Raw genomic sequence first — 27,630 nt, forward strand, 5'->3', positions numbered from 1 at the left:
AAGTCTGCATTGATATTTTTAAAAAAAAAAAAAAAAAATGAAAGAAAGCAAAGAAAGTGAAAAAGTGAGGTTTTTGTTTCGACACACCCCAGAGTCTTGAAGTAATTGTACAGAAATATAGGCAGTTTTGCTAAAAAGAACTGGATTTTGTTTACATCTTTTTGTGGTTCCTCATATGGTAGCGGCCGATCATCAATTTCAGATTATAATGGTATAAAACTGTGGCTTAGTGGTGTCGGTATTGCCTCATGAGTGGGATGATACATGACGGGGGTCCTGAGAGTTTCAAGAATGGATGTCTTAATAGTCCTTGTGCTGTTGCTCTCTGTGAAGGTTCCCGCACCAACATTAAGTCCAAGAATCCACGAAGGACGGAGGAAACCTGAAAGGAAAAGGCAGAACATGGAGGAAATGTACCTTTTACACAGCATCTAAAATGCATTTACACGTAGGCCAAGAGACCATGTACATTCAGGCAAAATTTTAAGGATTTTAGATGATCAACCTTGTTATACAAAACCAACTTTATCGTAATGGCTTTGCGGTCTTCACGAACCTTTCTGTTATTACACAAATATCTCTAAGCCATGGACACTTTAAGAAAGAAGGAATCCTCCTTGCCTGTTTATGAAGACGTTACCTAGCTGACCTAGCTGGAAAAGGCATGTTCCTTTGAAGGTGGCATGGGACAGGTAGTAAAGATAACCCCAGGAATCAAATGTATCCTAATTACACTCCAAGCTGTGTATGCAGCCAGAAAACATAACCTTTGAATTAAGATCTCAAAAATAAAAGCCCTTAGGAACACCTTAAATAAAACAGCTTGGAATCTAGGAAGCAAACTGTATTTGAAAAAAAAACCAAAATGTTTCAAAATATTTATTTATGAAAAAAAGTATAGACACATACTTTTTGACACGTAATCACTCTGAATGCAAGTATATGATGCCAAACATTGTACATTGTCCTTCCAGAAGTGCGGAACAATCTATGCATGAAAATTTAGGCTACCTGATGTATATCTTTCACTCGAGGAGGTAAGTTATCTCGTATCCGACGCATTGCCTGCAATGGCGGCTCGTTGAAATATGGCGGTTCGCCGTCTATCATTTCTATCACCATAATACCCAAAGACCATATGTCCACCTGAATCGAACAAGAAACATAAATATTACTCAAGAACGATAACTTAAAAAGGTGCTATGGGATGCTCGGCGTGGTTGGGTGCCAATAGGGGAATGGGAGAGTAAAGTGGAGAGTCTAGAAGCTTGTGTTCTCAATGCTTATCAGAGAACGCAAGGCAATCATAGTAATATTTTGGTGTGAGTGCTCAAATAAGAGATAAAAAAAAAAATCTTAAAAATGTTATGTATTTAGGTACATGCATACAAACATGATTATATAAAAATAATAAGATGGAGAAAAATTATATAAATTATTGCTAGATTTTGAAGTGATTGTTGTTATGGTATAAATGAGATATTGGATACTGTGCCTAAATATATATATATATATATATATATATATATATATATATATATATATATACCTAAATATGTTACATTTTTAAGATTTTTTTTTTATCTCTATCACCCTGTTCTTTCCTTGATTTGAGTGCTCACACCAAAATATTACCCTTAAAAAGGTGCTATAAAAAATGTTTTAAATTACAGTCCTATACAGAAACTGAATGGACACTGATGCATGCTAAAGTGAGGCATAAGTTTATAACCGGAAGCTTAGCAACCATGGCTAATAAATCCTTATATATTTTAAGGAGATGAGATTTAGGAATGATTAGAACTGCATTCAGATATATTGTTATACGGAAAGGCTATACTGTCTACTAAATTTCTTGGGAGCCCTAAATATATAAAACATATACAGTACCAATGAGTGCTTACAAGAGATGAAGAGGAGGAATTGGGAGGAAAGGGAAAGTTAAGGGCTGGGGTTCAAACAATGGTAAGATTGGAAGAGTGGGGTAAGCTTGGCACATGGGAACGTATGACAGGTGAAGGGAGCGGTAAGGGAAACTGTTAGATCAAAATAATCAAATCAGATGAAATATAAACTAAAAACAGGACATGGAAAGCAAATAGAAATAAAATTGAAAGCAATATGTAATGGTGAGGATTCTAAATAATCTAACTATCCAACTAGTAATGTCATGAATGCACACATGCCGAAACACTAACAAAAGTTCTTGATTTGTAAAATGTATTAAAAAATACAGCAATATTTGATCCCTTTACTATATTAATAATAGTAGTTTTGTTGAATAAAGTGGAATAGATCATGCTACTTATCTAGCTCTACTCCTACCTACCTCAGTCCCATAAGGCAGTCTTGAGATAACCTCCGGCGCCATCCAGTAAGGAGTGCCAACCAGTGACTTTCTTTTGGGAACCTCCTTGGAAACTTGAGCGCAAAACCCAAAATCAGATAATTTAATCTAAAAAAATTAAAATAAAATCAGATTAAAGCTAGCTAGTAAAATCTTTGAGTGCTCCACTATCACATAGATAACACCACATAAATCACATAGAAAACGGCATAAATCGGAGGAGCAGAGCAATTACTCGCTCTTGTGAGCTTTACAATACAATGCAGGCAGCTCATCGTGGTATTGATAGATGCTAGAGGTTCAAAAATGGTAGCAGAAGATGGTGACCATTTACATACGCTACCCTTCAAAATGTTACAAAAGGTTACATCGAAATGTCCTTGTTAATAAAAAAAACCACATAAAATGTTGTAAATGACTGTTGCCACTGGAAACAGCTGATTTTTTATGGATTATCTTCATAAACGTAGAGGCCCTTTATCACTCCCATCACTCCTGCACACTTCCACACAAGCACGTTGTGTTTGCTAATCCACCTTTATGTTTTTAAAAAGGCAAATTGGTCATTAGAAAACCTTTTTGTGATTATATTACAGCTAGAAATGTCCTTGTTTTCTCACTAAGTGACCCCAAACTTTTGAATGGCGGTGTACTTAAATAAGCAATTACAATTCCTGTCATTGTCAATTCCTGTGTACTTCTAGTAAACAACCAAATGTCGTAACCCTATTGTATGACCTTAAAACCAAGGTAAGTATTTCCATTATGGATGCAGCTTTAGAACTCCCACCTTCCTATGGCAACAACTAAGAATGATGGGCAAGTTCATTATTACCAAATATTGCTTGTTTAATTCACCATAAGTATGTCTTGGAGAGCCAAACTTTATTTAGGAAAGATCCATAGGTACCCTCTCTGAGTTTTACATTAAAATAGGATTGTTTTTGTTTGTGGAGCTGCTCCGTTTAAATCAAACGTTTACTTACCCTTCCATCACTGGTAAGGAGTATGGAGTCACTTTTGATATCCCTATGAATAACTCCCTGGTTATGCAGATATGACAAAGCTTTCAGGACAGACAAGCAAACTGTGGCTATCTGCTCTTCATTCATTCTAAAAAAACAAAATATTACACCTGTGATACCCAAGGGGATAAAAGCAACCAAGGGTTAGCAATTACATTCAATGTCTATTCTGCAAGAACAGGTATTTCAGCATGTATATCCTGCATTCACCAATGTGCGTGTTAGAATTCTGTAAACATGTTGCATTCATCGTCAGGTTACGCATAGCTGCTAACAGACGACAATCTTCAGCTCATGGGTCTGCTAGGTTCAACGGGAATGTCCAGTGGGCAAGTGGTCTCCTCTCACTCCATTTGTATTGACATACCCTAGTTTCCGACCACATGTGATAGGCAAGATCCACGTTCTATAACTTGTTTTGATTTAGCTAGTGTTTCAATGCAGAAAAAGTGAAGAGTTGGTTGGAGAAACCTCACTATAAGTTGGGCAATATATAATAAAGGTCTCACGTCGACCCAAACATACACCATGAGATACATGCGTGTTTTTCAAAAGATATGTTATTTCTGTTCCATTAGTTTGATCTACTCTACCGGGTTATTATTCACCTAAAACAGCTGCAATGAACAAACATCTTACATCCTATATATGACATGTCTCTGATAGTATAAAGACTATTGACAAACCTTGTGTGAGTTACAATATCCGTCAATGCACCACCTTCAAGAAACTCCATAACGACCCACAGCTCATCACAAACCAGGTAGCTATTGTACATGTCGACAACATTTTCATGATGATAATCTCTCATTATTACAACCTATGGGAAAACCAGAGGGAAATCATGTCACTTCTATATTTAAAACAATGGTGATTTTTTTCAATAAAACGTAGTGTTTTCGTTGACATACGGTACCTACGGTAGAGGATTTTACTTCTAAACCAAGCTCATTCTTGAAAGTTAATCACAAAAAGGGTAATGCCTGAAAATGCATGAAAACTGAATAACTGACACTAACTATAACTGCACTTTAGCCAAATGCATACCTCATTCACTTAATCCAACGGCCAAAGAGGGACACCTTTGTTTATAGACACCTAGTTTAAGGCATGGCACGTAGATGATCTTTTACGTAATTTCATGATCTGGTTTTCAGAGAATTTCTTTAATAAGCATATTTTGTTATACAGGTTATGTTTAAATGTTAGGTTATTTGGAATCCAGAGAGGGCCACTCAGACATTTGTTACAAAAATATTCTATGCCAGATGATCTAGTGAAACATGATCTATGCCAGATGATCTCCTAAAATATTGGAGGGGAAAATTGTGAAGGTAAGATATTGACTTATAGTGAATATCAAGCAATAGACGTAAATACTCAGCACTTTGAGTTTCCAAACTAGGCTCAAGTTGACGTACCTCATTAAAGAGAAGTTCTCTTCTCTGCTGTTTCCTGAGATCCATCTTTTTCACTGCTACTTGTTTCCCTGTGTGTTTCTCAGTTGCTATGCAAACTATTCCCGTTGAACCTTCTCCAATTTTTATGAAGTCATCCAAATATTCTCTGGGGTCCCCGGGGCTGACCACAAGCTGCAATGCAGCCCTAAATTGTTCATGGGACACTCTAGATGGTTGCTGATCAGAAGATGAACCCCAGCTGGGAGGATGATAGACACTCGATGTAGTACTTGGAGAACTGGGGTACGAAGCTGCAGACATGAAGTGGGGGCTTGTATGAAGAGGTGACTGGTGGTAAGGTGATGGCTTATGGTAAACTGATTGATACTCGTAATTGCTTGAGGGATAACTGGATTTGCTCTGAGACTGAGGTAGCTTTGTGGGACCTCGGGGGTATGTATCAGATCCGGTCAGCGGAGGACTCATGGATGTCTGCGTTCTATCGTAATCTGCCTACAAGACAATTGGTTCACAAATTACATTTTTAGAATGTGTATAAAGTATCAACATAATTTCAAGAGATGCTAATTAAAAAAATATATATATAATTAAAAAAAAACATTTCCATTTTAAGGACGAGCCAAGCAGGAAGGCCTTGTCGGATACAAAGTCAAGTCAAAGTTTTTATTACTGTTAAGATTATCATGGAGCGAGTAATCTCATGAGATGCATCTCGTTCTCGGAAGCTGTCTGACAGCAGACTGGCTAGAGACGTGTCTCAGCCAATCACATACGACGGAACCCCGAGTCGCTCACTGCTCCCGCAATAAGAAATATCACTTTTCAGGCCCGATTTGTAGATATGGCGACATAGAAGTTCAGGACTGATGAGTGACTATTCCTAATCAAAATACCGTATTATCTGGGGAGCACCTAGGAAAAGCAGCGGGTTTTCAGAAAATTAAAAATGCATTGTAAAAATGTTTGCTTTTTCTTTTTTTATTTAAAAACATCAATTTATTTGATTTTCTGGAGACACAAAGGAGCGTTCACAATGTATACACCATATAATCCATATAATCACTACAGCTGAAAACGTTGTTTTTTTTTAAATGTAGATTTTTGGATGTTTAGAATTTTTTGTTGTAAATATTAAATATCCCATAATCAATTTTTCAGTGCTACAAAATTCCTAAGTTCCATGCCATATAGCTTTTTATGCTTTAAAAAAATACAATGTTATGGACATAAAATTGTAAATTATTTTCAACAAAAAAACTTTTTTTTGTGAAAAGCAGTGAGAAATGCGCATGAAACTTCCTTTCAAAAGATACAAATAAAAAAACACATATACCGTACTTAGCATCAAAATGTTTTAGATCTGGTGGGTTTTTTTTGTAATATAACATGCAGACTGCTTCCAAAGTAGCCCCATCCACAGCTCGCGCGTCTAAGGTGAGTGTGACTTACACATATCACGTATCACGATTACAAATAATTATACCACTGAATTAATTTAATCAATCAATCTCACCGGCGGTGAATGGGGAAATATACGTCAACCTATAGTATTACAGCTGGCTGTCAGCCAGAAGTCCCTTGATTCATGTTAGTTAAGCGTACATTAATCTGAATTTGGCAGCATAATCAAGGACCTAAGTGAACTGTGAAATTGAATTCCGCAGTCGAACATCATCTGACCATTTTATGTGAAGACTGCAAAAAAAAAAAAAAAAAAAAAAAGACAAAAAGAAAAAAAAAAAAGAAAAAAATTCAGCAGAATTAATTTATCGCGGTACTTGCAGCACAATACAAGGGAATGCTTGCAAAGCTACATTGTAGTATGAGAAAAGAATTGCGTAATCGGAACCGCAGGCAGCAAGCTATATAGTATTCTCTATAGGTTCATATAGTCTACTACCCTGTGACGTGACATGCAGAAGTAACCGGCTCCTTCTTCCTATTATTATTGTTATTAGGATTATTCATTATTGCTTAGATTCTTATTTTAAAGCAGTAACCTAGCTGCGATGACTGCTGCACCACCTTAGCTGCAAAACGGGGGGAAATGTAGGGATTTTTACAATTTTTATGCAAATTGCTGCTGAAAGCCGCAGCTGAGCCAAATTAATGAAGCTCATTCCATTTCACAGCCGAGTAGTAATTAGCTTTGTGTGCGGCAATAGTTATTGTTTTAGTTATGACGCTCGTAAAAGAGGCAATAGCGAGACTCTCCTGGGCAGAGAACAGTTAACATCGAGAACACTGCAAGCAGAAGATAAAACAAATGCCTTGGATACGCGTGTTAATAGTATCTTGTATCTATGGAAATGGATCGCGTGAGGAAAGCGGGCGATACTATGACTAGTATTTAAAGGCTTTGTACACTTAATGTGCTTTTTTCTTTTCAGCTCTATTCAATTAAGTCCCCCTAGGACTGTGGGATAGGCGGAAAATCCAGAGCCAATTCCAGATCAGATCACTGGAGCGGATTGTGAGCTGACATGAAATCCATCACTGTGTTGCAGAGGGATGCAGCTCCAGGTCGCGTTGCGGAGCCGGGTCACTGATGGATAACGGAGCGTGATAATATCATCGCTGAGAAGGTCTCCTGATATACCTTACATGCTGCATTTCCCTGCACTCCGTCTAAAGGGCCGAGGCGCTGGCGATTCTATGGTTTGCTGTCGCCGCTTAATACCATGTAAAATACGTGAACTCGGAACAGCGGGATGCCGCGGCACACATGGCTGTGTCTATTCCACAGGGTAAAAAGAGACAACTGCCCGGGGGGAGAAACAAAGCTTGGGGGATCACAGCTGCCGCATTTGGTTCCTGCCAGATGCCTGGCGTATATGAAGCGAGAGGAGGAGAGAATAACGCACGTGTAGCAGACCCTGCGTTACATTTGGGGGCCTCCAGCACATGCACCCCACAGAAGGTTGTTAAAAAGAGTAGATTTGTTCCTGTAATGTATAACATATATGAATGCACAATAGCATATACGTATAGGTGCGCACTATTTTGATGTATAATGCAGAAGAATGCTGACTGGTATGAAACCCGCATCACATGTAAAGCGTGGGTTAACTGCTCGCATCATAGCTGAATCCCCCATACAGCTGCGCTCTCCCCAACCCCAGCATCGGCTACTTGGCGTGCCGGAGATGTCTTCGGTCAGACGAACCAAGGAGCTGATGATTTGCCCATTCCCATCGATATTAGATCACGGCTTCAAGCAGCCAAAACTGGCACAAATATTGGACAATGGGCATGGCAGTGATCTGCAGCTCTGGAGCAGCAGCTTCTTCTATAGTTTTTTGTCAGCTTAAGAATGCATATTAAAGTAATTACAAGGAAATTTTATGTGAATTCTTCACTAGGGGAAAGGCATTGGGGCACTAAGAGTTTACAAACTGGCTAGACTTTGAAATGGTTGCCAGACATTTCTAATCCAGATACCATGTAAAATATCGGTTAACAAAATTAACAGATTTTTTTTTTAAAGATAAACATCATTAGTGAAATTGGGTAAACTATTAATAAAATCAAGTGACATGAAGGGTGAATGCGCAACTCTGTTTTTACAGACATTAATAGCAAATTAATATGACAGTTCTGCATCTGTGCCTCCCAAGTATTCCTCTTCCAGACCCATATCCAACTGTCCCTTTTTCCTCCCCTGATGTCCCTCTTTTCTTGGAGCGCGCAATGTTTGCTGGGTATGAGTAGTCATGCCCATGAATGGGAATTCAGATTTTTCATATTGCTGAAGATCAAAGTAATGTTAAAAATAAATGTAGCTTTTAATGATTTGAGCTTTCTTTCATATAATTAATCCCTGGCAGAAGTCTGATAAATCTCGTAGCATTTGATCTAGAGTACAGTAGCTTAAAATCTTAGAATAATCTTTTTTTTCACTATCCTAGAAACACAGCACAAGATCGAGTACGTCACTAGATCTTTATGAATAACCACAGTTAATATATTTGCTCGAATATAAGATGAGGTTTTTCAAAGCGAATGGCAGAGACCTGGTGTGACATGATCTTCTGGTCATAGATGCCCTGGTGGAAGTGACCACCGGCTGCCCCCACTGGAGCACGGGGGACATGTTTGGTGATGCGTCGGTAATGTACGGGGGGTCAAAGTGGCATATCAGGGAAGCAGAGTGGCATATAGGGGGTATAAGGAATATCTGGGGGGCAGAGTGGCAAGCCTGGGGGCAGATGTGCATAACTGGGGGACAGGTTGGCAAATAAAAGGAAAAGAGGAAAGAGAAAAAGACGGGGAAGATGGAATGCGGAAAATATATATAAAATTCTTGGCCACTTCACTTCAATGGCATACATGCTCTGTGCAAAACCAGTGCAAACTCGGGGCTCCATGCTATCCCAGATGACCAAGCTTTCCCTCTCTCACAGGTACTCACTTGATCGTAGCCAAAAGGCCAAAAAGCTAGTATAAAGTATCATGGAATAGGAACAGGTATCAGTATCAAAAATGTGCACTGACGCTAATTTATAAAACTTTCAGGGGGAAACTCCACCTCTACTTAATAATTAATAAAGAGATCATTCCAAACTGGAATCTCCTATTTAGATGTTAAAATGGCGTTTTAATTCCAAATGAATTCCAATTAAAGAAAACATATACCTGAACGTAGTCCAAAGGAAAAAAAACTACTTAGATCAACAGAAAAATTAGCCCTACAACGCAGAAAGCATTTTATAATCTGTATTAGCGTCAGGTAGCTCAGTAGCGGTTGGAATTGGTTTCAGAATTCTATAGCAGGGAAAATTCTAAGAAAGGATTATGTATGAAAATTCATAAGGGTTAATCTAAGAAGCCTGTAGTTTATAACAGCATGCCGGACAAATAGATTGTGATTTTTAAAAATTAGTTATCGGGTTATTAAGCTCTAATCAATAATGGTTTCCTTCGAACTAAGCTTTCTTAGACGGTGGAACTGATTTTGACAAGCGCGATAGATCCGCTGTTGATTAAAGTCTAAAATAATTATTCATTAGACTACGTCAAAGCGCTATTGGCGCTAGCAATTCGGCAGTTGCTAATTATGGTTCACATTGCTATTATCACGGTTCAGTAACTGGCGTGCCATTTCTGATTCTCTTTTGAGGTCCTGATATAATACATTTATATTTTGGTTCATTAGTCTACATGTGCTGGGTTGGGAAATCAATCCAAAATCCGAAAAAAGTCCTTTAAAAAATGTTTGTAAGACATATAGAGTTATAGAAGGGCAATGGCTGATTAGATTGTCTTCTTTAAACTGTGCAAGCTGCAGGAAGCAAAGAACTTGACAGGAGATATAGAACCATTCGGCCCATCTAGTACACCCATGTTTCCGGCTCTAAAGACTCGACCTTGTTGAGCCTTGCCATACATGTACATTAACACACTCTAACACCATATAGTAACACACACGCTAATATTCTATGCTCATGTACACACATGCTAACACTATACACTAATACACACACTAACACTATATGCTGGCATACACACTCTAACGCTACAACGGATTTATGATGGCAGCCCCGCAAAACCCTGGAAGTGTTTGTCGAGCACTCTTATCTACTACCCTCTTCATAAAGTTAAAAGAAAAAGGTATTAGCCCATTCTGTACCCAAGACATGCAAATGCTTCACCTATACGAGGAATTATATTCACAATGTTTCCATATCTTAAACCAAACTGATTACCGTATTTGCTCGATTATAAGACAATGTTTTTTTCGGAGCAAATGCTCTGAAAAAGACCCCTCGTCTTATAATCGGGGTCGTCTTCTAATCAGACCTCAAATAGGTCTGACTATGAGACTAAGATCCAGATCCCCTGCAGCGCTGCAGGGGACCTGGATCCTACTGTCTTATGCCCCCCCCAAACTTACCGGTACTTCTGAGTCCCCGGTGTGTAGCCGGGGCAGCGTGTAGACATCTACGCGATTCGCGTACACAACTTCCGCTGCAGCCAGAAGGAGTTGCGGTTAGCAACTTAACTTTTTTCCAATAGGGTCGTCTTATATTCAGGCTTTTTCTTTTTTTTCTAAATTAATATTCAGATTTGGGGGGTCGTCTTATATTCGAGCAAATACGGTACTCTCTGCATTCAATAGATGAAGCTCTTCACTTAGTTTATACGGTACAATTTGTTCATGATAAATTTTTAAATATTTTGATGTTGTTATATTATAACTTGAAATATAACTTTGGGAATCCAGATTTTAATTTGTAAGAGGATATATATATATATATATATATATATATATATATAATAAATGTTTCAAACTGCTATGGCAATGAAACATCCAATAATTATAGTATTTATAAATTGCTGGGGATGATATGAGTATAACAAAGCTTTGTTTCCTTAGCTGCTCTCACACACCTCTTTTTCAATAAGGAGAAAGATACATATAATTACAAACATCATACTTGATACTATTTTTATCCTTTTTACTTGCTCATACAAACAAAATCGCCAGTTTTTTTAGATGGATTCTGAAGCGTGATAATTAAAAGCAAATACCGTATTTGCTCGATTATAAGACGACCCTGATTATAAGACGACCCCCCAAAATCTGAATATTAACTTAGGAAAAAAAGAAAAAGCCTGAATATAAGACGACCCTAAAGGAAAAAAGTTTTACCAGTAAATGTTAATTCATGTAAACTATTTTTTTTAATAAAAGCTATGATTGAGAAAAATATTTTTTTTGTTTTTATTTCTTGTATTTTCCAACCTGTCCCCCAGTTACGCACATCTGCCCCCAGGCTTGCCACTCCAATATGGCACTGTGGCCCATGATATGCCTTTTAACCCTCTATATGCCACTGTGCCCCATGGTATGCCTTTTGACCCCCTATGTGCCACTCTGCCTCCAGAAATGCCTTATACCCCTATATGCCACTCTGCCTCCAGAAATGCCTTATACCCCTATATGCCACTCTGGCATTTAGGGGGTTAAAATGCATATTATGGGGCAGAGTGGCATATAGGTGTATAAGGCATTTCAGGAGGCAGAGTGCTCTATTAAATGCCCCCTTAACGCCACTCCAGAAATGCCCTATGCCCCCATTTAACACACACACACACACACACACACACACACACACCCTATACCCCCATTTAACTAACACACACACACACACACACACTCTCCTCTCCCCTCCCCTCCCCTCTCAGCCCTCTCTTACCGGTGCTTCCAGCCGGGGCAGCGGGTTGACGTCGCCTTCTGCTGCAGCCGGAAGGAGGTGGAGTTGGCAGCGGGGGTTTGTCTGCGTCCGTCGCGTATACTTTCCCCGGCTGTCAGAGATCAGAGTTCCCCGCACCGGTGCGGGGAACTCTGATCTCTGACAGTCGGGGAAGGTTTGCGCGACGGACGCAGACAACCCCCGCTGCTAGCCACACCTCCTTCCGGCTGCAGCGGACGTTGTCTACGCGAATCGCGTAGACGTCAACCCGCTGCCCCGGCAATACAGCAGGAAGCACCGGTAAGTGTGTGTATGATGGGGGGGGGGTGAGACAGGAGGATCCAGGTCCCCTGCAGCGGTGCGGGGGATCTGGATCTTAGTCTCCTAATCAGACTCTATTTGAGGTCTGATTAGAAGACGACCCCGATTAGAAGACGAGGGGTATTTTTCAGAGCATTTGCTCTGAAAAAAACCTCGTCTTATAATCGAGCAAATACGGTAATAAAAATGATGGCTCGGTAGACAGATCTGCACACATATCTAAAAGGAGATGTTTACCAATGGGTGGTACTAACTGTTCTGAACTCTGCAAGGAGAAGAAGAATTAAAAAAATTGCGTAAAAAGAGATGTTGCGAATGGCATCCAACATCCTATATGGAAGTTGTGTATTGTAGAAAAAGCAAAAGTAAGGAACATCGTCACTAAGGGATGCTGAGATCTATGGTGAAAGGTATGACAAATGTCTAGATATTCTGAAATACTCTTCTTTCACCCCTTCTCCCCTTACAAGGGCAACAAGAACTGGTCAACTCCCAACAAAGGAGAAGGGAATCAATGGAGAGGCCTAATCACACAAACCCAGAGAACAAGAAGACAAGATGGCGGCCCCCATGGTATATAGCATATAAATAAAGTGGATTTCTAGAACACATAGTTTTTTTCAAATCTGTAAACATCATTGCAGGATATGGAGAATATATATACTATTGTTCGAAAGTTTGGGGTCACTTTGGTGTTTTCATGGAAAACAAGGACATTTCTATCATGATTGCAAAATTGTTTTATGACGATTAATTAGCCCTTGAAACTTAAACTTGGATTAGTGAACACAATGTGCCATTAAAACACAGGAGTGATGGGAGTGATAAAGGGTCTCCGTACGTCTATGAAGATATTCAATAAAAAAGAGTTCCAACTATAATAGTCGTTTACAACAATAACAATATCTACACTGTATTTCTGATCCATTTGATGTTATTTTAATCGACTATACTTGTGTTTTTCTAAGTGAAACAAAAGATAAATAAAGATTAATGCAACAGGGACAAAAGGAAAATAACATCATGGGAGTTAAAAGATATCTGTCCAATTTCCGGGAGTGCTTTATTTTAAAGCCACATGGAGTAAATAAACGTGCAGCGTAAAAACAGGTAAAATTCCTTAGTGCCTAGTCATAAGTAAAGGACTCGTGGAAATTGGACCGATATCCTTGGACTCCCATTATAATAAGTTGACCCCAAACTTTTCATCTATACATAACCCCTAATAAATCATAAGGGAGGAGCAATTTTGATGTGTCTTCAATAGTTAGATTTCATTTTTTTCATATTTTTTTCCTCCAAATTTCAATACCATTTTTTCAATAACACTTTGAAGAAGAAAAGCTTAATGCAGATGAATGTATTCACAGGGTTAATATTACCTTTGGAATGCACGCAGCAGTTTCTGACAAGCGGGGGTATGTGTATGAACTGAATGGATGCCCCTGCTGGTTTGTTTTCAGAACACTTGCCCCATATGGCATGAGAGGTTCCTGAAGACCAGATCCAGACCTCGACCTTTGTCTTATGGCTGGTTGAGGACTTGTCTGGGTAACATATGATGACTTTGGCCTCTTATCATACTCATCCGTGGGTATTCCATCACTCCATTCAGTATACTCAAGTCTTTCTTTTGAGCCCTCACTCAACATTACTGTCCCTGTAATTGAAGGTGGAAAGTAGTCCCTGTAGTCCTGAAGAGATGTCCCAGTGAGCCTGTGATAGTCCCAGGGAAGTCCACATTGGTCAACAGATTTACTTTTCATTTCCAGTTGTGGGTGATACTCAGATGGATAGCTGGACATATCTGATTTCACAGACCTTGTTTCAGGAAAGTATGCTTCATATGACCTCATTTTTATGGGATGTCCATTGGGTCTTGCTGGCTTGTTTGTTCTGTAATAGGTTTCTGCTTCCTCTGCACTAAGGCTTCTTTCTTTGTATCTTTCGGAAACGTTACTCCTTGGAATTTCCCAGCCTACATGGGAGAAGGTAAAAAAGCCATTTTCTTCGGGGTAGCCTTTTAAATGGTTAGAATGTCCCTGATGAGGAGTCGGTGGGCTTTCTTTTCGAAGGGAATTGGAGCGTGTTACTGAAATATTGTCAAAATCTTCAAGCAAGCCATTGATGGAAGCATCCAGTGGTGGTTTACTGCCTCGGACAATCCTCTACAATGGAATTAAGGAACACATTGTTAGTTAAGACTGAACAACACTTCATAAGTAACATCAAATTGTGATAAAAATCACTAAATGCCACAGCTTAGTGCATTTGAAAACAAGTCTGCACATAAATATCAAAACCACTGAAAACCAAAAATGTATAGTTTATTCAATGAATTGCCTGAACAAATCACATTGACACTGCAACTCCCTCTTTAGTGAATAACCTAGCTAACTTGAGTAATCAGCTTTTGAATAATGTTCAAATTACCAACATTTTGAAGTCTAAATCTTTTTTTGTGTGATTTTTTGGTAGTGCGGAAATGTGTACTTGACACCTGACCCTGTCAAATTTCTGATCCTGTAATCCTTTTTTTAATCCTGTAGAATGTTAAAAAAAAAAAAAAAAAAAAAAAAAAAAAGGTCGACTAAGAAGAAAAATATATGCCTAGTGCGGTTTAATGGGTAAGGCAGCACCAGATACGAAATATCTGTGCAACATAATAATATGACTTGAAGAAAAATAAAATAATATCTATGACAACCAAATTGCTCCCCACAGATACACGATTCTAAGCAGCTGGTTAAAATAATCAGGGCAAAATTGTATATTAGTCACTTTTTTCAAAAGCCTTAAAGTATAAGCATTAGTGCATTAAACACGGTGCTGCATATAGTGACAAAGTCTAGTATTGAAGAAAAGTTTGATTTCTGTTCCAATAATCATTCATTCCCACCAGTTATGTGATATTTTAGATTTTTTCCCCTGCTCAAGCACCACACTGAGCTGATCCAATTCTACTGAGGTCCTGCTTATGTAAAGAAGTCCTTACCGCTTTAGGACTTCCATGTGTCTCTCGGGGGGGTAAAAGGACATTATATTATTTCTCACCAGGAAGAATGATAAAGAGCCAAGATGTCTGTCAAATACACTGGAGTAAGATAAAACACCTTAACACATAAATGTGACAAATATACAGCTTCTAAAACCTTTAGAGTATGCAGTGATGTATTTATCGCACTGCGTTCCTTACTACTGGGCTCCACGTTTTAAAGAAGCTCTGCAAGGGATCTCTTTTTTTAAGTAGAGTTGCAGAAAGCCTGAGGCTCCCTGTTATGTGGCAGAGGGGCTGCACTACTTCTCAGTTCATGGTAATTACTGTATTTGCTCGATTATAAGACAAGGTTTTTTCCAGAGCAAATGCTCTGAAAACCCCCCCTCGTCTTATAATCGGGGTCGTCTTATATCAGACCTCAAATAGGTCTGACTATGAGACTAAGAACCAGATCCCTCGCAGCGATGCAGGGGACCTGGATCCTCCTGTGTTATACCCCCCCCAACTTACAGATATATATATAAAAACACCACAAGGTAACAATTTTTACATAAGATAATGATATCTCACACTTACATAATACATTATTTATAATAGTGGAAGCTGTCATTACTACCAGCTCCAAATGGCCTACTTGCTAATGATAGATAATCTCTTGATAAAAGCCCCAGAGAGTTCCTATTATGATACCTACAATGTGTGAATACATCGTCTACTGTTTCCAGCAGAAATCCTTGGTGTGCTCTTTTACTTTCTTATATATGGACACTGGTTTGAAGACACACTCAGGTATGAATCTATAACCTTGAGAATGCTTTCAAAAATACAGTTTTAGCAGTTTATTTTTTATTATTTAACAAAAAGCAGAAGAAAAATATAAATCAAATAAATATTTGGTGTGACTACCCTTTGCCTTCAAAATTGCACTGATTGTCCTAGGTACACTTAGTTTTGGATCCATATGGTTAGGTGTATGTCTAAACAATTATACCAAACAGATGCTACTGATCATCAATATGCAGGTTGAAACTCAATCATTAACAGAATCAGAAACAGTTGTGTAGATGGACCAAAACTGGAAGAGGAACAGCCAAACTCAGTAACAATGTGAGGTTGCTAAAGACAGACAAAAGTCAAGCACGACAGCAAGAATGAGCACAGCAACAAGACACAAGGCAGTTATACGGCATTAGCGAGGTCTCCCCCAAGCAGACATTGGTTTCCAGATGGTCTGTCCAAACTCCTTTTAAGAAGTACAAGGAAACGGACAAACACTGGAACCCTGGTACAGCCATCTATTGTCTGGAAAAGTCTGATCAGAAGTTATCGTCATGTAAGACTTGTGGCCAAAAAGCCGTACCTCTGACGTGGAAACATGGCCAGGCGACCCAACTGGGGATTTGGTCAGAATGAATAGTCTCCTTAATGCTGAGAAGTACAGTCAGATACTTATACCTCATGTAATACCATCAAGGAGGCATCTCATCTCCAAATTTATTCTGCAGTAGGAGAACGACCCCAAACATACAACCAAAGTCATTAAGAACTATCTTCAGAGTAAAGAAGAACAAGGATTCCTGGAAGCGATGGGATGACCCCACAGAGCCCTGATTTTAACAGCAAGTCTGTCTGGGATTACATAAAGAGAGATAAGTAACTGAGGCTTAATCCACAGAACAACTGCGGTTAATTCTCCAAGATGTTTGGAACAATCTACCTGCTGAGTTGTGAAAGTGTATCCAAAAGAATTGATCCTGTTTTTAAAGCAAAGTGAGATCACACAAATAATGATTTGATTTAAATTTTTCTGCAGTTCACACACTTTGCATATTGTTAAATCTTATACTATTAAAATGTCTATTTCAGTAGACATTCTAGTTTACATTCTAACACTTTACAGCATTTTTCACACCTTACTAAACAGAGAGAAGAAAAAAAACAAAACCAAAAAAAAACCAAAGGAAAACATTCCAGGTATATATTTGATAATCAATAAGCCATCCTGGAAACCCCCTACTCTCACATTTACATTGAAGAGCACAATGTCCCATTATACACCTGGGTGCATGTAGCCACTGCAAAGTATTTGTTCAAAAGCACTGAACGCAAAGGTTAACAAGTGAGAAAACATCTATACATCACAAAAAGAACAGAATGTAATCTATTTAAATTAGGGTGAGCTACTCTGCGTGCACTGCTTCCCGAGCACTTGCTCTACGTTTGTTTGGGGGCAGCGGTGACAGTAGCTATATTTCATGGTGTTCCTCTCCTGGTCTGTTCTCTAGTGATAAGCTCTAATGGATCTGACTATGAAAACATCTGTCTACTCCAGTTCCAAAGAGAGGATGAAAAACAGCTTGTCTCACAAACATTGAATTCACTTTGACAATAATGAAGTAGGAAATTAACAGTTTGCCCTCAGAAGACCTTACATGTAATGCTTCAAAACAAATCACAACTATATACACTTTTGGGGTTATAAAAGTCATCTGTTCTCTTTTGTCATTGTATCGGTTGCATTCTTTCACTTGTATGCAGTATTAAGGAACATTTTTCAAAATCCACAGGGTTTTTTTTGTTTTTTTTTTTGTAGGTACAGATAGTTAAAAAATGAAAAGATTACAATTGATGGCTTCTGCTGCCTTTGTAAAAAAAAACGCACCATTCACATACCTGGGAACTCTCCGGGTTTGACCCGAGGACTCCGGAAGAAGCACCGCCCCGGTTCAACACCAAAATCCTTCCCATGCCCCACTCCCCGCCCATTTTCCCTTTAAATGTCCATGATGTCAGCGGGACCGGCCCCTGACATCAGTGGGCAGTCCTGACTGTGTCCCACATGGGTAGCCAGAGCTCAGAAGTTCCCAGGTATATCCACACAGCACACTTTTGACTGCAGGACTTTATTGCATTTTTAGAAACATCACCAGTAAAAGAAGCTGTGCTTTCCACTTCTTCATGGCACTATATGTTATGAAGGACCAACCCTAGTGAGCTTTTGCTGCAGCAAGAGTTTGGCTGGCTCTGTATAATGCAGTTAAATCAACTAGATTGCTTTAATCTACTCGCCCGCTGAATGATGCATTATGCAGGACCAGTTCCGTCCTTCGCACTGTAGAAACCTGCTAGCCTTGGCCCAACGTAACGCATAGTGGAGTGGGCCAATCGAAACTCCAAGTCTTCTGCCAACTATGCCTTTAGTGAATAAATCTCAAATTTATTGATGTTATTGGGGTTCAGCACTTTGCTATAGAATTTTCATGGACAGCAGGCTTTTAAAACAGCAAATGTAAAATGTTTTGGACAGAAGCTTGAATGTATTCATCCATCTTGATTTTGGAAAATACGAATGTTAATCCGTTTTTGGCAATTGCAGGGCTATCAATGGTTCCAAAATAGAGGTATTCAAAATCAGGTCTGTGCGGGGGCTGTCACCTTCATAGCGCTTACAGACCAAAACACTATATATCTTTTAAATAGAGTAATTGACACTTTCAATACAGTCAACTATGCAGAGTCTACTACATAGTCTACTACAAATGTCTTTACTACATAGTCTAATAAGGATTTAAGAACAGATTAAACTAAAATGGCTACTATTTATGCATATGGGGTTTAAAATTATTTGTTCTGGTAAATTATATATTTGGATGATGGTAATTAAAAAAACCTTAATAATTATTATTTATTGTTTTATATAGCACCATCATATTCTGTCACGCTGTACAAGGGTAGACAGGACAAAACAAGTAAAATTATACAAAATATAGGTTTTTCCATTGATAGAGAATACCTTCTTAACGGATCACATTAAAGCGAAGGGATTCCTTTAAGATAAGTACTACCTTCAATGTCAAGAAGAAAATAAAAATCTTGCCAGAAGTTCCTCTGTTAGCAGGATTAAATGGCTAAAATGTGTGGTATATACCGTAATTATTATATATTATATTCTTTTTTTGTTTCATGTCTGTTAACATAACAACACTGGATACATTTAATTGTAATCATACTTGTATGTCTTATTCCGTGATGAGATAATGAAGTAATCTGTCCTACAAGGCTCCTAGGACATTTCACTCGGTTGGAAGATTTTTACACGATTTTAATAAAAACACTGCATGGGATTTTTTTTCAGTGGCAGAATATATTCTATCACGTGCAGTAGAGCATTCTTCCGCCGATGAACTCATACTTGTCGGGTATAGTCCTGTTGCTATGCTTTGGTCACTTCTGTGTTCATAGAGATATTAATTTCCCATCTGTGGCATGGATCTTGGCTTTCTATATCCCAGCTGACCATGTTTTTTTTTCATTTTTGTTATCTGTGTATACTGGGTTTTCTTTTTACATAGTGTTAACTCATTTTTCACTTTTTCTGACATATAACAATCGATAATAGTGCTAATGTGTGCTTTTAGCGGTGGATTTCAGATAGAATGTTAATGGATGTCATTTTGTAATTAATTTCCAAGGACTATGGTTATTGTTTCAGATTCTATCTTGTACCCAATGTCCCCATCAGTAAAAGTACACCAAAGCCATCATAATGGATATGATAACTGGGTTTTATCTTAAATGTTAGCCTTTTGAGTACCTGATTTACTCTTGTTTCTTATATCTGATTGTACTGAAAGCTGGAAGCATATTTAAGTACCCTCTTGCACATGCACAGTAGTGTCCCCTTGCACATGCACAATAGTGTTCTCTTGCACAGTAGTGTCCTCTTGCACATGCACATGTATTGTTTGGGGCGGACGGGACAAATAAAAGAGTCGCGAGAACTGCCTATATGTGAAACCAGCCTTAATGCCTCAATTAAGATATTCTGTTTTTGAGGGGTCTTAGTGAAACCCTTGGTGGGAAATGTCAGCGGTGTTGGAATTCAGAAGGTATTAGAGGGCATTTGACATTAACCACCCAACTTTGGATGGCTTGAAGAATTGCAGCTGCTGATGCAAATAGAAAAGGCTGTGCAACTAGGCAAAGGTATAGACGTGGGGATTTAAATGGATTGGAGAAAGGACATTTCTACTATTTAAACCCACCAGGAATGATGCATTATTGGATGTATTGGACTAATATCCAAGTTAACAGTTTGAAAATATATATATCACAATATGGTCTGTTTCAAAATACATTTTAATAAGAAAATCTTGGGGTTAAATTGAATAACCTAATTTCTAGAAAGGCTAATTTTAATTTGCTAAACTGTGTTAATTAAGCACAGAAGATAAATGGACTAGCTTTAATCTATTAGTAAATATATACTTTTCTGAAACAGTCATTGAAAATAACATGGTTTAATAAAGAGGTAACATGTAGTGGGAAACAAAAAAGCTGTTCTTGAAGGATTTGAAGTCACAAAGCTCAGTTGCTCCCTTTCAGAGAGATAAAAGCAACACGCAAAACATAAAAAAGTGCAAAATGAGAAAATTATCGCAAAAGGTACGAGAAAGGAAGGAGAAAATGTTGCATGCCTGAAAATGGAGGAGGGTACAGATGACAAGGCAAAAACGCTTAATACATTTTTTTCTACACATGTTCCAGTGATGTGGCAATGGCAGATATCACACAATTATGAGACTTTTATATGGCTGACCCAGGAGAGAATTCAAGAGCAATTTATTAACACACTGAAGGTTAATCAAGCACCTGGACCTGATGGGATTTACTCTCGAGTATGTCGGGAGCTGAGTTCAGTAATTGACCTTTATGAAAGTGCAGCTGTTATCCATGCAGAATATATCATCAGTAAAATGTATTTGTCGCAACGGTAAAGTTCAGAGGTTTATGGGGAGAAACGTGTATCAATAATGTGTATGCTTGCTATATGGAACTCACTCTGCTTCTCAGTCCTCCTTCTAAAGCCAAGCCTAATCAGCTTGCTCTGTAGAGCAGTAAAATATACCAACCATTTAGGATTTGGGAGAGTGACAGATCACATTTACAGGTCTTTTTAAGCTGTAATCAGCTATTGCATGCAGCCTTTGATCTATCAGTCAGAAGTTGCAAATATAGTGACCTGAAAAAGTAAATTAACCCTCTGGAATCACATGTTTTTCTGCACTAATCATTCATAAAATGTGATCTGGTCTACAAGTCACAAGTATAGAGAACACAACGTGCTTAACCTAATAACCAACAATGATCATCTTTCATGTCTTTATTGAACACATACATTAAACATTCAAGTACTAGTAGAAAAATTGAATAGTTCTATTTATTCTAGGGATGCACCAAAATGAAAATTCTGGATCAAAACTGAAACAGAAAATGACCCCCCCCCCCCCCAATTAAACAGCACACAAATTCCAACATGTACTGGGTGCCTGGGCATGATGGGAGTGTGATTGCTGTTAATCATATATAAATTGATATTGTTATTGTATTTTTGTCCAATTTTGGTGTGTTACTTACTTTTAATAAAAGTGTGGTGTTATCACACCAAAATTGGACAATAATATACAATAACAATATTAATATATATATAATTGCTAACAGCAATCACATTCCTATCATGCCCAGGCAACCAGTAAATGCAGGAACCTGGGCATGATAGGACTGTGATTGCTGGGGAAGGTCTGCGCGATGGACGCAGACAACCCTCGCTGCTAACCGCATCTCCTCCCGGCTGCAGCGGAAGTTGTCTACGCGAATCGCGTAGAGCTCTACACGCTGCCCGGACTACGCACCGGGGACTCAGAAGCACCGGTAAGTTTGGAGGAGGGAGGGTGTTTAAATGGGAGGCATAAGGCATTTCTGGAGGCAGAGTGCTCTATGAAATGCCTTTTAACCCCCTTAATGCCACTCTGCCTCCAGAAATGCCTTATACCCCCCTATATGCCACTCTGCCCCATAATATGCCTTTTAACCTCCTAAATGCCAGAGTGGCATATAGGGGTATAAGGCAATTCTGGTGGCACATAGGGGGTCAAAAGGCATATCATGGGGCACAGTGGCATATAGAGGGTTAAAAGGCATATCATGGGGCACAGTGGAATATAGGGGGAATAAGGCATTTCTGGGGCAGAGTGGCAAGCCTGGGGGCAGATGTGCATAAATGCAGGTTGAAAAAAAATAAATAAAAAGGAAATAAAATCAAAATATTTTTCTCAATCATAGCTTTTATTAAAAAAAAATGTTCACATAGTTTACATGAATTAACATTTATTGCCAAAACTTTTTTCCTATAGGGTCGTCTTATATTCAGGCTTTTTCCTTTTTTTCATAAATTAATATTCAGATTTTGGGGGGTCGTCTTATAATCAAATACGGTATGTTTTACAAGAAGACCATTTTTTAGCTGTTTTACAGCATGTACACACCAGATCACACTGCTATGTTATATACACTGCGTTATACTCTAGCTCACTGCAATAAAGAGGATCTAATTGAAAGGTTCTGATACACCACCATCTGGTCAAAAGCAGAACTGCAACAGACGTACGTAGAAACAAAACGTTCCTCTTTAAAAAAAAAAAAAAGAATAAAAAAAAAATAAAAAAAGATTTCTTTTATTCTACATACTGGTATCGCCCAGGCCACCCCTATACCCCTCCATTTGTTGCAACATGATGTATTTAAAATCTTTTACCCTTTTTTATGTCTTTGAAGCTTGAGGTGCAATGTTTCTCTAGCAAACAGTGAAAATATGACATTGATACTGTGCCATAATGATGCCACAGCGGGCCCCCCCCCGATGCCCAGTTTTAATCTTCTGGAGCCACGCTACGTAAAGGGATTTGCTACCCCAGCCTTCTCTCCTTGGCCAAAAGGCCAACAGGAGAATCAAATCTTCATAGATCCGTTTAAAATAGTAGCGGGGATATCCAAATGAAAAAAACAACTTACTTTATCTTTTTTTTTTCCATATGGAGAGACTCTTCCAACCCAAACCCTTGGCTGTGAAATAGAAATATATTCAGTAAATTAAAGGATATGCAAATGAAAACATGATGAACCCAAAATGCCAAGAACCCTATCAACCATAAAGGGGGCACAGTCTAATAAAACCACACAAACACTGGGGTTTGGAGGTAGTCCTTTTCTGCCCCAATACAATCCAAAATGTAACCCTCCAACTGCTCCTCAACTACAGTCCCCATGATTGTCAGCTTTTCAGATACCCCAAATTTTCAATTAGTCCATTTTGGATATGGGGGAATTCTCGGGATCCCCTCACACATATTTGCCCCTTTCTTCACCCCAGCTGAATGCCTCTCACTGCACAAGGTGCACAAGCGCTGACCACATGTGTAAAGTCTTCATTAAAACATTGATTAGCTTTAGTAATAAGAGACTGATTTTAACCATTTTTTAACCAATTAAGTACATTCTATGCCTTAACAGAATACACATTAAAGATTATCATTCATTGTTCTTGCATCCCTTTTTCAGTAAGACAAATTTAAATCATGTTTTCCAGAGAATGCAGAAAATTATTCATCCCAACCCACACACTGACTAATCCCCCAGTATGTGTCATCACTCAGATATCTGCATTAATAATGTATTTTATCTGGGTACCGCATACAGATTTTGGCTCTCCCTTGGGTACAGATGGAATCTTTACATGCAGTTTTTGCTCCAGTCTTTAATACCTCTGTAATCTGGATTTTTAATCCCCGATTTGTGTTCGTGGAAGGATACTGATAAAAGCAGTAATGATTCAGTCACTTAATTTTCCAGATGAAAAATGCTTATCTAGACTGATAAACTAGTAATATATTTTACATTGTGTTGAACCCCAATCTAACAGATTACATTTTTTGATTGGAATGTTCTGTGACATAAATATGGAATACATAACTTTCCATGATGTTGCCTCCTATCCTTAACTTTCTGAATGCATGCAGAGTATATAATATCAAAAATCTGTAAAGGTAGTACTTACAGTAATGCCAATTATTGGTTTTTATATCTCATACATGTCTGCCGATTTTTCCACCTGCTCTAAGACGTCCAACTTTGCTTGGTCCTTTTATATTATTATAGATATATTATAGTATTATATTCTGGGTAGCCTTATGGTATCCTATACATACTTATACCGTATTGGCTCGAATATAGGCCGCACTTTCCCCCCCCACTTTAAGTCTTTATATTCGTGGTCTAGCGCCCGACGGCCGGGACATGCAGTTCCGGGCGCCGGGCAGGCAGCGGGGTTAGGATACAGATCCCCGCAGCGGTGCAGAGGACCTGCATCCTACTCTCTGATGCGCTCAGACAGCCTCCCCTGCCAGCACTTCCCACTGCGCAGACGTTCACCGGCAGCGGCGATGAGCGTGAACGACCTCCGCTGCCGGCACGTCTGCTCGATGTGCTTTAACAATCTCCCTTGCCGGAAATTCCCACGACGGAAGTGCCGGCACCGGAAGTTGAAGTGTTATGTGGAGATGTCCCCCGCCGGCCCCGCAAGACCCCGTGGAGTCTGCATCGGTAAGTCTGGTGGGGGGGGACATCTTGGGGACAGAGTGCCAGCATATCTGGGGGGGGGTAGAGTGGCAGCATATCTCGGGGGGGAGTAGAGTGGCAGCATATCTTGGGGGGGATAGAGTGGACGCATATCTCGGGGGGGTACATCTTCGGGACAGAGTGGCAGCATATCTCGGGGGGGGCAGAAACCTTTTTCATTAAAAAGGGTGCGGCCTATATGCGGGTGCGGCCTATATCCGAGCCAATACGGTATTTCCTTACTGTATTAACATCTACCACCTCTGCTAGGAGGCTGCTCCATGTATTCCAGTAAAGTAGTCCTAGAATCCACTGCACAGAAACAAGTACATGTACCTATATGTATAACAGAGGGAGAGATTATTTTCTCAAGGTCTGGTCTTGCAACACTTTCTTCAGTTTCACCTTCTTCATAGCCTTTGATTTGGTTTTTTATTACATATGCAAGGTGAATATAAAATAATATACTACTACTATGAATAATAGACTTATGACTCTAAAACAGGAACAAAAATCGCCTTTTGCAGCCACCACCGGGAAGAACATATTCTCATTAAAAAGTAGATATAACACTACAGAATAAATCCGGCATGACATGCTAAAAAGAGGAAGAAAATCCCCCGTGTGATCACAGATTTGTTAGTAAATTAATCTTACAACAGCCAGTAGTGTTATGTAATTATGTAATACAGGTAGTGTGTGTATATATAAATATTTACACAAACCCAGAAATACATAAATGTATATTTTATTATTTATGGTGCCAAGAAAAAGCACTATGGGACTCTGTAAGTACTTTAATATGCATTCCTTAGAAACACACTCCCCAAGGTAGAAACTTGCTGCCCTGCAGGTGCAGTCAGCATCATCCTCAATGGTCTGGCGACTGTTGCCACTGATTGGGTGCTTGAAGCAGCCAATCAGTGGCAGGAAAGTGCTCCCATTGAAATCATTGGGTGTGCCTTCCCCACATGTGCCGGCCTTTCGCAGCATTTCCCAAGCAAGCAAGTTGCATAAAACATGCATGAAAGTTGATAATCAAAAATACTTATTATTTGGTTACTAGTGTACAGCGTAACAAAAATTTTTATCAAGGAACACCACCACACTTACCTCAAACTAACACTAGGTGGCGCCTGTACTTTATTTTTGATGTTTCAGACGCAGACCTACGCGCAAACTATGAAAAAGTGGTTTGCATTCTGATGAGAATTTTGTTATCAAAATCATTATTTTCAGGTAAGAAACTGTATAAATGGCCTTAACCCCTAAGGAACAGTCAAACAGACTGTAAGCTCACAAAAGCACAACCCATTTCTCCAAACTAGAAATATTCCCATTCCTCAGTACTAGTAAAGTCTGTGTGTTCAAGTTGATTGTGTATATTGTCAATTTAAACATTATTGTTAATTTTTTTTGTCATGTAATGTAATATCTTAAACTACAGACCCAGAGGACATATACCACATTAAAACAAAAACATAATAATACATTTTATAAAAATGTATACAGGACCAGTGTCCCTGCTAAAAACAAACTCAATTTATGTTTGCCGACAAGCCTCAAGTACCCTACGTGCATTGATTTTTTTATGCTCTGGGGTGCCAAGACTCTTAAACGTGAGTAGTGCAATATGACTAGAGATCACATTGTGCTCTTTTGAAGACCAAAGGGATCTTTCTTGTAACTAGGATAAAAAATTATCAGGAAAGACTAAGGGGGCTCAATATGTATAGCTTGGAAAGAAGAGAGAAGGGAGATGTGATATAAACAGTTGCATACTCAAAGGAGGCGAAAGGTTAGCAAGAGGTCATAGTCTAAAGCTAGTGAGTCAGAGGTTTCGGTGCAATGTAAGGAAGTTTTATTAAAAGGCTGGTAGATAAATGGGACGGATGGGCCAAATGGTCCTTAACTGCCATCAAATTACATGTGTCTATGTAACTAGACGTTACCCCTGATTATACAACTCTCACGGGGCTCCTTTTACTAATTTTTTATATTTTGGACTTTTGATGGGGATGCAGGGCTTTGCAGTCCTTCATTCTCAATGCGTGATCAGGAGTAAAAGCAGTGATGTTGGCTTCTTCTGAAAGACGAGAAACCAGTCTGATTCCAATGTTCCAATTGGGGCTGCAGTGCTGATTTTATCCATGATGTAACAGGTACATGACTGGTCAAATAGACATGGTTTTTACGACATACCTGGTACATCAATGGACCCAAAGGGGTAAAAAAAAAAAAAAAAGTCCAGTTACATCATGTCTACAAGGAAAAACATATCCCAGTAGCTTCAAAAAGTGATTCCATTCTGTGGTTCAAGTTGTAATTTTCACTACTATCCAAAACTACACCTCTTCTATATACTTTAGCCTGATTTTTTTTTAAACCAGTACAGAAGGTAAGGTCAATTACACATATAAATACTTAAAAGAGAGAGAAATCTCAATGTATTCTTTTTTATAAATAAAAGTATCCTAACCTTAAATCTCAGCTCTCCTTATGCTCCCCTATGCAGATACCAAAACTATGTTTACAGATTTTTCATTGGTCAATTTTGACTTAAGTCTCTAGGACAGGCATGTTGTAACAGAATCTACATGAATCACAATACTGAAATAAGATTAAAAAGCTTGCCAACAGCTTTTGAAAGAAAGTTTTAACATTCAAATATTAATACATACATACAGATACACACATCGGTAATTCCCACCGGGTTTTTCCTTCAATATTTATTATTAAAGGGACACTCCAGCCATCATATGCACTTTAATGTATATGATATAATATTTTACATCTGGTAAATACACGCAGGATACATCAGAATCCTCCTTATGCATTGGCATTATATACCCCATACAAAGACCAGCAG

At 38.7% G+C, this 27,630-nt stretch overlaps 1 protein-coding gene across 1 annotated transcript in view; it reads right to left on the reverse strand.

Annotated features, from left to right (window-relative positions):
• Nucleotides 1–226: 226 nt before the first annotated feature.
• Nucleotides 227–27,630, reverse strand: part of LOC149303210 (serine/threonine-protein kinase PAK 5-like) — a 31,577-nt gene continuing 4,173 nt past the window's right edge. Inside the window, exons 2-8 of the mRNA XM_089481467.1 lie at nt 13,693–14,478; nt 4,794–5,285; nt 4,059–4,192; nt 3,334–3,460; nt 2,330–2,455; nt 1,012–1,146; nt 227–382 (exon numbers count right to left, since the gene is read on the reverse strand). Of these exons, the coding sequence (XP_089337593.1) occupies nt 227–382; nt 1,012–1,146; nt 2,330–2,455; nt 3,334–3,460; nt 4,059–4,192; nt 4,794–5,285; nt 13,693–14,478 (1,956 nt within the window). The remainder of the gene's footprint in view (nt 383–1,011; nt 1,147–2,329; nt 2,456–3,333; nt 3,461–4,058; nt 4,193–4,793; nt 5,286–13,692; nt 14,479–27,630) is intronic.

This window comes from Sceloporus occidentalis, unplaced genomic scaffold, assembly GCF_023333645.1.
Source record: "Sceloporus occidentalis isolate IW3139 unplaced genomic scaffold, rSceOcc1.0.p SCAF_15, whole genome shotgun sequence".
Lineage (NCBI taxonomy): Eukaryota > Metazoa > Chordata > Lepidosauria > Squamata > Phrynosomatidae > Sceloporus > Sceloporus occidentalis.